The sequence below is a fragment of the Hipposideros armiger genome, unplaced genomic scaffold (genome assembly GCF_001890085.2).
Source record: "Hipposideros armiger isolate ML-2016 unplaced genomic scaffold, ASM189008v1 scaffold_261, whole genome shotgun sequence".
NCBI classification, from domain to species: Eukaryota; Metazoa; Chordata; class Mammalia; order Chiroptera; family Hipposideridae; genus Hipposideros; species Hipposideros armiger.
The window spans coordinates 1,910,007-1,924,172 of NW_017731611.1; the positions used below are offsets into that span (position 1 = coordinate 1,910,007).

At 34.3% G+C, this 14,166-nt stretch overlaps 1 protein-coding gene across 1 annotated transcript in view; it reads right to left on the minus strand.

Annotated features, from left to right (window-relative positions):
• Positions 1 to 14,166, minus strand: part of FAF1 (Fas associated factor 1) — a 409,817-nt gene that overhangs the window by 185,146 nt on the left and 210,505 nt on the right. Inside the window, exon 8 of the mRNA XM_019656527.1 lies at positions 11,332 to 11,418. Coding sequence (XP_019512072.1) covers positions 11,332 to 11,418 — 87 coding nt within the window. The remainder of the gene's footprint in view (positions 1 to 11,331; positions 11,419 to 14,166) is intronic.

A 14,166-nucleotide genomic window follows, 5' to 3' on the forward strand; every position in this document is an offset into this window, starting at 1 on the left:
GAGAAACATGGGACACATAAGAAACACAGTATAAGAAAAAGAACACTGGCATCAGGGAGGGGAAAATTTGGAGTTGAATACTGGTTCTGCATTTCACCTTCTCAGTTATGGTTGCAGATCAACATATTCACCCTAAACCACCTGTTAAAATTTATTGAGGTTCACTTACCTACAATAAAACCCACCCATTTTAAGTATACTTGTTCAAGGAGTTTTAATATATATACACACACTCTTGTAACCACCAATACCCCAATCAAAATATTGAACATTTCTATCACCTCCCCAAATTCTCCTGTGTTATTATTTGGTTGTAAGACTTCTTTCTGCAATATGGATACAGGCCCTTCGTCAATATATGTTTTGTAAATATTTTCTGGTAGTCTGTGGCTTACCCCTCCTTTTCTAAATGGTATCTTTCGAAGAGCAAAAGTTACAAATTGTGATGAAGTCCAAGTTATCAGTTTTTTTCTTTTATGGTGAGGGCTTTTTAGGTGTCCTTGCTGAGAAATTTTTTCCTACCCCAAGGTCTTAGAAGATTTTCTCCTATATTTTCTTCCAACAGTTTTACACCTGCAGCATTTACATTTAGGTCTATGATCCATTTTGAGATAATTTTTTGTGTATGGTACAAGGCAAAGGTTGAAATTGTCCTTATTGGTATCCAGTTGTTCCATCACCGTTTGTTTAAAAAAGACCGACCTTTCTCCATTACATTACTTTGGTATCACTGTACAAAATCACTGGAAAACAAACATAGATCTATTTCTGAATGCCCTATATTGTTCATTAACCTACATGTCTATTTCTATAAAAATAACCACATTGTCTTGAACACTGTATTATTTTTTGAAATCAGGCAGTATAAGTCTTCCACCTTTTCAAAATAGTTTTGGGAATTCCAGGTCCTACACATTTCCATATAAATTTTAGAACTAAAACTTGTCAATTTCTACCAAAATAGGCTACTGACTTTTTATTGGGATTGCAGTGAAACCATAGATTAGTGTGGGGAGAACTACCACCTTTAAATATTGAATGTTCCAATCTATGACCATGATATAGCTCTCATTTTTAAGGACTTCATTTCTTTCAGCAATATTTTATAGTTTTCAATGTACAGGTATTACACATATTTTGTTAGATTTATCCTTAAATATTTCATGTTTTTAGATAGAATCATGAAAGGTACAATTTTTTCAAAAATTCCAGTTTCAAATGTTCTTTGGTGCTATATAGCTAACGCTTTTTTTCGTATATTAATCTTGTAGCTTGTGACCTTGTTAATCGCACCTGTCGCTTTTAGTAGCTTTCTTGTTGATTATATTGGATATGCCACCAAACTATTAAACATTCTGTATAAGAATAAAGATAATTTGTGTAAATTACATCAATGACAAAATATGTAATTTAACTTTGTTTTGGTAAGATATAATACTCTTCATTAAAATACTCTTGGGCAGGCCGAGTGGCGCGTTGGTTAAGAGCTGGCTTGGGACGCCTGGGGGCCCCATTTCGGATCCCACATATGAGGGCCAGTGACACTGCCCTCTACAGCTAAGATGCTGAACAACAGCTCAACCTGGAGCTGGGCTGCCTGAGTCGCCAGGTGGGCATAGGCTGCAGCCCCTGTGGCAGTGGGCTGCCATAAGCTACCATGTGTAGCCAGCAGCCAGTGTGAGCAGCCAGCAGCCGCCGTGAGCGGCCGTCCAGGGACCGGCGACTGATCTGCCTCACCCGGGAAGAGCGCAACGATGGTGCCAACTTGGGCCAGTGAAGCAACGTCCTCCACAGCTAGACTGAAGAACAAAACGACAGCAACTTGTCTGTTCCCCTTCCCCCAATTCCCAGCGCTGCTCCCATCCCCCAATTCCCCAATAAAAATCTTAAAAAAATATATATATATATATATAAATAAAATATTCTAAAATTTACTGAGAGTTTACTTATGGTTCAGGTTATGGTCTATCTTGGTGAATGAACCATGCAAGCTTGAAAAGAACTTTCATTCTGCTACTGTTGAGTGAAGTATCTATAAAGAATCTGGTTAAATTGGTTAAGAGTGTTGCTCAAATCTCCTATATCCTTATCTGTCATTTCCCTGTAAATTGCTTAGACAGGAATGTGAAATCTCTAACTATAATTGTGGACCTGTCTATTCTTTTGGTCCTGTCAGTTTTAACTTCACATATTTTGAAAGTATTATTAGGAGCATATACACTTAAGATTGATATGTCTTCTCGATGAGTTGTTCTTTAAATCACTGAAATGCCTCTCTTCAGTCTTGGTGATATTCCTTTTCTGTAGCTTGTCTGATGCTAATACAGTCCTTATAGTTTTCTTATATTTAGTTTGCCTGGTAAATATTTTTCTGCTCATTTATGTTTACCTTATTATTGCCATATTTAAAAGATGTTTCTTGTAGGCAGCATATAGTTGAGACTAGCTTCTTAAAATTCATTTTGACCATCTGTCCTTTAATGTGTAGACCATTTATATTTACTGTAATTATGTGTAGACCATTTATATTTACTGTAATTATCAATATGGTTGGATTTAAACCTACCACTTTGCTATTTTGTTTTGTATGTATTCCATATTTTCTTTGTTCCTTTTTTTGCCTTATTTTTTATTTTTTTTTTAACTATTCCATCTCTTTTAATGCCTTATTAGCTATACATTTCTGGGGTTTTTTTTTTAGTAGTTGCTTTAAGGTTTACAATATACATCTTTGATACAACAGACTATGTTCAATGCATATGTGTATTATACCACTTCGTGTATAATGTAACTACAACAGTATAATTCCACTCTGTCTTTTGTGCTATTGTCATATATTTTACTCCTACCTATGTTCAAAACTCAATGATACTTATTTTTCTTTAAACAGTTATCTTTTAAATAAATTAAAAACATAAGAAAAAATGTCTTACATTTAACCAATTTTTACCATTATTAACTCTATTTCATTCTTCTGTATAGACCCAAGTTTATTTTGCTATCTTTTTCCTTTGCCTAAAGAACTTCCTTTAATATTTCTTGTAGTGCAGGTTAGCACCAAATTCTCTTCAGTTTTTGTTTGTGTGAAAAAGTCTATTTTTGCCTTTAGTTTTAAAAGATTATTTTCACCTGATATAGAATTCTAAGTTATCTTTCTTGGAAAAGCTTTCAATATTTAAAAACATCATTCCACTGTTTTTTCTGATGAGAACGCTAAAGAGTCTATAATTGTTCCCCTGTGTAATGTGTATTTTTCTACTTTGTCTGCTTTCATATTTTTCTCTTAATCACGTGTTTTCAGCAATTTGATTATGATACTCCTTAGTGTTTACCTTTCATGGAGTTCAATGAGCTTCTCAGATCTATAAGTTTTATAGTTTTCATCAAATATGGAAATATTTCAGAAATTATTTCTTCAAAATATTTTTTGCTTTTGACCTCCTCCTCCCACCCCTCATCTTTTCTCTCCTTCTAGGACTCCAATTGCATGTATATTAGACTGCTTGATTTTGTCCCAGAAGTCACTGATACTTTGTACATTTACTCCTGACTTTTTCCTCTCTGTGCTTCAGTTTAGTTTCTATTGCTGTATCTTCAAGTTCACTGTTGGCTGTTTCTAATCTGCTGTAAGTCCATCCAGAAAAATTTTCATTTTAGATATTGTATCGTTTATCTCTAGAATATATTATTCTATTTCATATATTTATTCTCTTCATCAAGTTTATGTTTACCTTTAAATCCTTGAGCATATTCATAATATTTATAATAGCTAAAGCCTCTATCTGCTAATTTCATTATCCAAGTCACTTCTATGTCTATTTCTTTTGAAGTGATTTCTCTTCTGGTTATTAGCTTTCTGGTGTTAGATCTCCTACTTGGTCATATGTATAGTAACTTTTCATTGGATGCTGGACTCTGTTCTTATAGGCAGTTATCTGTTAATCAGCTTGCTCCTTTTCAAAGTTGTTTTTGAACTTGTAAAAAGGTAGCCCTAAAGTAGCCTTCACTCTAGGACTAGTTTATCCACTGCACTAAGGTGTGATTCTTCTGGGGGTTATCTCCTGAATGCCCCATGTATTCACTGAGGTGTCTCTACTGTGGTCAGTGGGAACTCAAACTACTCTCAATTCTGTGGAAGCTCTGAGAACTGTTTGCCTTACAGCTCCCAGTTAATTGTTCTTTTTCCCGGCGGCTGTTTTTTGCCCAGCCTCCTGGAATTTCACCCTATGCATGCACACATTGGTATTCGGCCAAAGACCTAGTTTTCTGGAGCTTTTTCTCCGCTACTACTCTGCCTTGCAAAGCTTGGGTGCCTTGATTGCTATAAACTTCAGTCTATGTCTCTTCAAACTCAATAAAATCACCAGGTTCCGTTTTGGTTTCTTCTCCTTTTTCTGGGATCCAGAAATTGCCACCAGACAGGACGTACGACTACAATACAGCTCATTTGTTTCTTTCTTCAGAGTCCTGTACTACCTGTTGTCTAACATCTGAAAATGTTGTTTTCCATATTTTATTCAGTCTTCTAGTTGTTTATAGAGGGGAAAAAAACTCCCATCGCAGTTACCCCATCATGGACATAAGCAGCCGTCTACAGGTTTGAGATTTTAATATACTGAAATCAGGATTCACAGCATCACGTCTTAGTGCATGTACATTTCCTGTTGAGGGCTGGCTCACTTCCATGTAGTCTCGCTCATACTGATGGAGTAAATGTGTCCCTTGAGTGCATCATCCACCTTCTTGAACTTTTCATTCTCTCTGTTAAGGGTATAGTCCATTTCACAACTTTTTATTCCTTTTAAAGTCAAACTTTCTTCTATTGCTTTCAAGGCTGTTCTTTCTGTCTGTTTAGTCTTTGCCTGTGTTATTTGTAAAAGACTCTATATGTTGACAAGGGCAATGAACCCTCTAAAGCTACTGAGTCTCACTACCACCAGAAGCAACATTATCCATGACCTTGCCAAATAAAGAAAAAGCCAGTGAAAATGAGCAAAGATTGCTTAAATCTGTCTAACCTAGGACAGGCTAACAAAGTAATTTAAATAGCATAAGATGACCCTGAAGCTACTCAAAGAATGCTCCTGATTCTGCATGTGTATGCGATAAAAGAAATGCTTACTCAAGAGAAAAGGAGCCAATGTTTGTTGAATGCCTACTAAATGCCAGACATTACACCAGGGGTTGGCAAACTTTTTCTGTAAAAGACCAAATAGCAGATATTTTAGGCTCTGTGGGCCATGTGGTTTTGTTGCAACTAAACATCCCTACTGTTAGTTATAGTGTAAAAGCAGCTGTACACAATACAGAAACAAATGGGTGTGACCATGTTCCAATAAAATATTATTTACGAAAACAGATGGTGACTGGGATTTGGGCTGACAGTCTTAACCGCCAAACCCTGCATTATATTATGTACTTTACATATTAGGTAAAACCATATGACATTGTTAATATTCAATCATTTTGTCCTTTAAAAATGACAGTTTTCTATGGTTCAACCTATCATGTTAATCAATTTAATCTTCACAATAGACTTTCAAGGGTGTTAACACCATCTTCTTTTTGCAGACGAGGAAACTGAAATTCATACATTAAGTAGCTTATCCAAATTTTAGCAATATTGGGATTCGACAAACTTGTATTGGCCTGCTCACTTCTCTCTTTCTCTCTCTGACACACACACACACATTGGTACAAACCAGCTCAGTGAAGCTTCCCCTCTTACATCTGTTATTCTACTTACCACTGAAGAAATATTGAGTTTTGTAATATGAATTTTATTAGAAGGAAAATAAACCTATTTCTGCAACAGTGTATCAAGTTACTATGATCATACAAATTCACTGTTTATTGTGATAGATAGTGGAGCTCTGAACAATTCAAATAAGCGAATGTATAAAACACTACGATCCTGCAGAGCATACAAAGGTGAAAACAGTTCTTATTCCCAATTTTTAAAATTGACAAAAGGAAGAAACAAAAGTACAGTATACCCCTTTATCTATGTTTTGCTTTCTGTGATTTCAGTTCCCTGTGGTTAACTGTGGTCTGAAAATACTAAATGAAAAATTTCAGAAATAAACAAAAATATGTTTTAGATGGTATGCTGTTCTGAGTAGTGTGATGAAATTTCATACTGTCCACTCCGTCCCACCCGGGATGTGAATCATCCCTTTGTTCAGTGTATCCATACTATACATTCTACCTGCCTATTAGTCACTTAGTAGCTTTCCCAGTTATCAGAGCAACTGTTGCGGTATCACAATGCTTGTGTTCAAGTAACCTTTATTTTACTTAATCATGGCCCCAAAGCACCAGAGTAGTGATGCTGGCAATTCAAATATGCCAAAGAGAAGCCATGAAGTGTTTCCTTTAAGTGAAAAGGTAAGTGTGTATAGGAAAACATACAGTATATATATAGGGCTTGGTAGTATCTGCACTTTCAGACATCCACTCTTGGAATGTATCCCTCGTGGATAAGAGAGGACTGCTGTACACAAATTAAAATGTAATCAGATGCCCCTTTCTCTGGGAAACTATTTTTCACCATTCCCATCTGTTAGCAAAACTGAAATGAAGGGAGAAGAAACAAAATAAGGAAAAATAAAAATAATTCAAATAGAAGAACAAAAATATAAACTAATTTCTAAGAGGGTTGAAGAAGATGGCATGAGAAGAGAGATAGAGGCAAAATTTCTAAAAGAAAGGTCTTGAAGGAAGAAGACAATTGCTATAGGTATTCCAGGTGGAAGGAATAGTATGATTAATTGACAAAGTGGGAGGAAGCACCAAGTATATTTGAGAAACAAAAAAATGAGTATTTAGCTAAAGCTGAGATTTTATGTATTACATTCAATCCTTTATTCAAGAAATATTCATTGAGCATTTACTTTGGGCCTGTATATGAAAATAAACCTGAAGAGACGTTTCAGATCAAAGAATTAAGGGTTTTAAATGCCAGCATAAAAATCTGTACATAATCAGCAAGTATTGGGCTGCCATTGAAAATAAGTAAGGAGGGCTGTATGTGTTCACTTTGCACTTCAGAAATATTTATCTTGTAGCAATGCATGGAATGACTATAGCAGAGGCTTATGAGTTAGTAGGTAATTACAGTGTGGTGAGTATTTGTAATTGTGCGAGTCTGTATATGGACAGTAGTTCCTGTAAAATAGAGGGCAGGGATCCAGTGAAACCTGCCCAACACAATGTATCAGGAAGTTACTGAAGAAAATGGCCCCCATCAGAAGGGTCAAAGTAGGTAACATTCTCTCATTCACAAAATCTTTTTAATTAAAAAAAAAAGAAAAAAGGAAAGTATGGTGTGTGTGGTTTTGTTTTACTTTTATTTTATAGAAAAGCCACTATGTAATAGTTCTGCTTAGAAATGATCTAATTTTCAATGTGAAAGCATTTAATAAGTAGCTTTCTGACTCCTAACGCATGTTTAAAGACCTCCTATTCAAAATTTCTAATTTCTCAAATTCTGAATTAACATTCCTTACCCAATGATGAAACTACAGAGGACCATTAGTAATCTCAAAAGAAAAAAAAGGCCAACAACAAAAAGGTATTAAAAACTAAAGGATTTTTCCTCCTAGTACCAGCATTATTAAAACCTGGAATTTTATAAACTACATATATTCAAATTTTCTGCATTATAATAAGGTGTCTAGACATAATTCACAGTGTTAAAATTATTTCTACTCTCTAGAAACCAAGAGCGTCCTCGTTAAAGTGTAAAATGAGATTTCACCTACTTGCAGCTCCTTGTTCTCACAGCTGAACTGTCACAGCATGAAAACATTCCCCTACTGGTGAAGCTTTAGATAGCTATTTCCCTGGTGAAAGCGCAAAAGGAACTGAAAGAGTTACTGACAATTCATACAGTATCCCATACCCCATTAGAGTATAACTACAAGCAAAGAAAATATTTTTAACTCTGAAGGGAGATGGGGCAACAATGTTTTGAACAATTGTTGACTTCACCGAGTAGTGCTGAAAATGGCAAAAGACTGGAGTCTATGGGGTTCATAAGACACTCAAGGTTACACAAGAATTGAATTATAAGAAGTCTATTTCTTTGTCCTGTTTGCCAAGTCAAAGGTTAATGAGAAATACACTGAGGGGAAATATCTCCTGTGTTATAGCAAAGTATTTCTCATGCAACATAAAAGCATAAAAGAAAAAGTATTTTAATCTAGTTCTTCATTAAGTTCTTTTAAAAAATAGCTTTACTGAGGTACAGTTTATACACCATAAAGTTTACTCGTTTTTAAAGTGTTCAATTCAGTGATTTTTAGTAAATTTACAGTTACTCAACCATTGTCACAATCTAATTTTAGAGCTTTCCCATCATTCCAAATCCATTAAGTTCTTGATCTAAGATATTTCCAAAAATTCATGGACACCACTTGAATTTAAAGCTATGATATATTCCAAGCTATACAAACTCTGCAACTGAGCAGGAACGGTGCAAACTAACCTCACTTTTAAAGACCTTTATAACCAATACTCGACTCTGGCACTGGAAAGAAAATGTTCAGGTGCTTTCTCTGAAAGTTAAATCATTCTAAGTATTAAGTTATGTGGCACATTGTCTTGGAAAGAAATTAATTATATTTTTGTTGGTAACACATTTCGGGCTGTTTACACAGCTGACATTTCTCAGCTGTACGCATTTCATGCCCTAAGCTGTGAGGACAATCTTGGTTTGTAGCAGATGCCTCCACTTGAGTGATTTAAATAAATATAAAAACATCATCGCCTGCAACAATACAGATTCCAAGCACCAGCTTTATGAGTTTTTATAGTCCTAATGAAAGAAAGGTTTCACGACATTTCTTTGGCTAGGGTCTCCTTAGAAGACTACAGTTATAAGCCATTTTTGCCAAAACTCAAGCACTGGAGCTAGTGGATCTGTTATGGCACCAATTAAAAGCATCCTGGCCCTAAACATCTTTGTTGTATCAAATCATGCAGCACAAGGCAACATCCTGCCAATGTGGCAACATTTGCTCTGGGGAGGTGTGGGCAGGCATCATTTCACAGGTTCTGGGACAAGGTGCAAATATGAATAATGAGGCAAAAAGAATCAAGCCTCTTAGGGAGATTACCTCTTGTGTTTCCTGTGACTTAGATACAGGACCAGGTAGCATTATAATCTTGGATATGGTGAGTTTTACCTGTTTTCCTATAGTGATGAAATTGCACTAGAACTCTTGGTAAAAATTTAAATGTTATAACAATCATTAAAACATGGGCCTCATAAAAGATGGTGTGAACTCAATTCAATGATTTAATACTTAAAACGTATAAGGCCCTATGCTACAGAAGGATTTATCGTATTTCACTAAATTTGCCTATCACTCTTGGAACTTGTACCTGATAAGCCTCTCTCAGACTGACTGGTCTCTACAAGTGTGGCATCCAAGAGCAGTTGGCTTTTCCAACCCAAATGTGAAGTCTTACATTTCTGGACTTTACTACCTGATGTTCTTGCTCTTAAGCCAGACAATTATTTTTGCTTTAAACTTTTTATTACAGAAGTTTTCAAATATATACAAAAGTTGAGAGAATAGTATAATAGACCCCATATACACATCACTCAGCTTTAACAATGATTAATACTGTAGATAGCTAACTTGGATTTATCCTCCCTCAATCCCCAACCCCATAGGTTATTTTGAAGCAAATCTCAGATAACATTTCATTTACTTAAACCAGTCAATTCTTGCCTGCGATCCTTTCCTGAGTTATGTTAATATTAATTATAATACTGACCTCATTTATTGAGTGTCTAATATGAGCCAGGTACTATATACATATCATTGCTAATCCTTATAACAATGCTGCAAATGAGAGGTAATGGAAGCTCAGAGAATTTAAGTGGCATGCTGAGATCTGATTTTCTCCTATTAATGTTATTATTTCTTGTACTGGGTTATTAGACAATGCTAAAAACATTTGTGGTTTATTCACGTCTCCTCAGGAAAGTCTATCATTTATGAAAATTACTATCTTATTTTTCTAAAATTAAATGTACTACATTTTCTGTCAAATTCCTCACTCCACCAGGGGAAAAGAAAAACAAACTAAAACCAACAACCACATGCCTCCCTCTTAGCCATGGACAACCAGCCAAAAAATTTAATGATATACTATAATATCAATGTTCAAATCAGTTGTTTAGAAATAAATGTAAGTGGCTGTACATAAACAATATTTTTTTGGAAGGGTTCACTTTACAAAAAAGCTTTGTTATCTTCTGATTATTTTAAAGTTTCATGATTCACAAAGCATTTCCCAAAGGCACAGTGTTTAGATTGTGGAATAATTAGACGCATGTAGCATCTACATACACAAATTGTTTAAAAACGTTTCTGTCTTCCACAAAGAATTCCTTCATATACAAATGTATGATGGCAGTGCTTAGAGAAGAAGAGTAATTATTATCCAGATAGAAATGTAATACTTACTAGAAAATACAAAAAGGTATTTCAAGTCTTAAAATCATTATTTGGGTACTTATTACTATAAGATGTTTACCAACTTTCAATTTTTCAGCCTCATTTATTTTAAAAATTAGACTTAACTTCAGAATTCTTGAAACATTCTCATTTTTATCTTAAAAAATGGGCATCTGGCTAGAACAATCAAGATAATGGGTAAAAGTGGCCAAAACGCCATTTCAGTCGGCCTCCTTAGATGATAAAATGTACTTTCTTGGAAAAGAATAATCACTTAGAAACAGGGAAGAAATAGAAAAGGTTTAAAAATTTACCGTAGCAAAAAATCATTATAAATAGATATAATAACAGGTAAAAATGACAAACTAAATGTTTATGGTAGTGAAAATTATGGGTATATTTAAGAATAAAGTCCTATTAATATTAACCGTAAAAAATTAGCTTTTTTAAAAAAGTACTAGTCTACTATGAAAAATGTAGTTTTAAAATTAAATATGTAATGATTAGGTTGATTTTGAGATATCTGTCATTCAGGAAAAATATTTTTTATGTTTGGGACATTTCATTAGCAATATCTGAATATTGTTTTCATCAAGGAAAAATTTAAGTCAAATCAAGCAGCATTAAGTTCCCGATTTTAATACTGCAGTATTATGAACAGAATGCTGATATACTTGGCTTATGATATCTGTTCTGTAAGTGAACTCAAATGATTACAACTCCTTATTTTCACATTTGATTTATAAATTTTTTTTAATGGACCATTCAAAGTATTTGTTTCTGCTTATTATCACAGCCAATTAGACAGAAAGTGGCAAAAGAGAGAAGTTATAAAGCTGATAAGTCAACTGTCACTTACTGAGTCATCTGTGGCAGAAGCTGGCCAACCTTCCCATAACTGATGGCGAACAGGGATACTCGTAAGGTCATACACATTTCTTTTTACCTGTAAAAAGAAAGAGACAACACAATTAAAACAGGTTTCCCTATGATTCGGGATAGTTGCCAATTTATGTGGTATACACTGTATTTCCTCTGTTTTCTTCTAGATTCAAAAGAAGAATCTAAAACTAGGATAACACAAGTCAGAAAATTTTTGTAAAACAAATCTAAACCAAATTTAAAAGCAGATTCTCAGTGAAGGCTAGATGAAATAACAGTTCAAGAAACATGCCCCTCTCTGCCAATTGTTTTTATATATCCCTGAATGGTTTCAAGTTTTTTTCAACTAAGAAACTACAAGTACATAGTACACCTCAAACAGACTATAATTATATATTTTTATAATCTATTTAATTTTGAAATGACTCAAGATGTACAATAATTTAAACAAAAGGTGTGTTTCAAGTTTCTATGTGGGAAAGAGAATAGTGGTCTTTTTTTTTTTTGGAGGGAAAGGAGAGAAATCATGAAGTTATTTTTATTGTTTGATGTAAGCTTCAAAGATATCAAAACTTATTAATAAAGCAGCACAGGTTATTTCTTTGAAATTATGCCAAATTAAAAACTATTTCAACAGAATATTTATTAACTGAGAGCTATCCGTAATATACTATTTAAGCCCTTCCTGAAAAGAAAGTACAGTAATGATACTTATTTTAAATACTGCTAAAGATGAAAAACTACTTTTCTCAACATGCAATATTATACCACTCACTTAAAAAAAAAAGTGGGGGTAGGTAATTTATCAGAATAAAATACTGGAAGGTTAAATAAACTCTATGTTCTCCAGTAATTAAGAAGTATCATATCTTTCTTCAGTTTTAAATAGGTTATAAAAATTCTATTTTGTTCCATATATAAAAATAAAATAAATGATCAAATTGTAAGAATGGAGAGATTATGTCTTAACTCTTCGGGATAGTTATGGGATTACACTACTGTAACAAATGAAGCTAGTATTGGATGTTTCGCACAATATGTTCTACATAATAAGACTTCAATATGGAAAACAAGCAGTCTTCATTCATGTTTTTAAAATGCAAAAGTCTAAAATATCATGTTGTCCAATTTCAGCATTTTGTATCACATTACTGTTTATTATACATAAACACATCTAAGTTACATTGCCAGTGAAACAGAGATGCATGTTCACTGGGGAAAGGAAAAAACCAAAACACAACAGGGGAACTCAATCTATTTTTATCTCTAATGTACACCTGTGAAAAAAGACTTAGTAAGTGAGAACTGAGAGGCTTGGGGGCATGGCTTGATCCTCACTCAATTCAAACAAACAGCTTTTCTTCAGAGGTTCTTAGCAATGGTCAGTCTACCATGCAGTATTTTGTTTATGGTCAGTCACATTAAGTTTGGAAATTTTCGTTAGTCATTATCAACACAACAGTTTCACCAAATGCAACTGGGCTAACCTCTGACCACTTCCACTAGCTGAGACTGTTTTGTCATGCTTAAACATTTGCACTTTTAAGGAGAAAGGTGTTCCATAAACCCAAAGCATTATAGTAATAAAAAAAGGGAAAGGACAAAAGAGGGGAATATGAGAAGACTTTAGTCCTCAAGGCCAAAAATATCCCTTTCTTAAAGTTATTTTTCAAATATGTTGCCTAGATACACCAAGCTTCATCAACTATTTTTGAAAGGAAAAAAAAAAGGCAGGACCAATGTTTTATTTGTTGGAAAGGCTGTAGCAAGGCTACCCCAGCATAGGATAGTATACACAAACACTATAAGTTGAGTATACAAATAACTTCAGAGTGGGATTCTTTAGATTCCACCTTAATTCCAAAACACAACAATATGGTATTATGAAATAAACAGTATTTTTCTTCTTTCATTAACTCATCTGTAACTGCACTGAATTGAATAACATTCCTTTGCTATTCTAGGCCTGAAAAGCATGTTCTGGCTATAGTGTTATGTTGGTATAAAGCACAATGCCAGACTGATGTGCTGAACAAAAGTGATCAAAGTTAGAGTAATGTTAGCCACTGCACAAGTATTTGGCTTCATTGTTCTCCCCAGAATGACATCTGTTAAGCAACTTGTCATAGAATAAACTGGTTAATGCAGACAGAACTTGGCTGAGAGGGTACAAACTAAAGCATATTAGACTACTGTTTGATTGTTCCAATGGAAAAGATAAATTCACAGAGATTCTGAGATTAAACCAAAAGAATCTTGTGTTAAACCACAATCACTTAGTAATAACTTAAGTGAAAAAAAAAAGTCTTTCAAAAGTAATTCCATGTTTATCAATGCTATAACTATAGGCACATTTTTAACATTGGAAAGAAACACAAGTGATAAGGTAGCAAAAGTACAAACTGAGTGGTGGTTTTACTAATGGAGACATGAAAATTCCGTTGTCTTTACTGATGGATTTCTTTAATTATAATTTTAAGTCATAATTCTGCAGGGGAGGAAAAAATACAAAATGTACACAAAGCAAAAATAAAAATTATTTTATTAAATTATTAGTATTCTAGGAAACCCAAGTGACAAAATACAGCTGTGCATAAAATGATGCAGATAAATATTAGGGCATCATGAATCAAATGTGAGGAATGAAAAGAGAGGAATGAAGGAATGGAGGAAGGAGAGAGAGAGAGAGAGAGAAAGAAAGAGAGAGAGAGAGAGAGAGAGAGAGAGAGAGAGAGAGAGAGAGAGGAGCAGGAGGAAGAGAGGGAGGACTATAAAAGGGAGAACGGGGAGGAGGAACAGAGAGGGAGGAGGG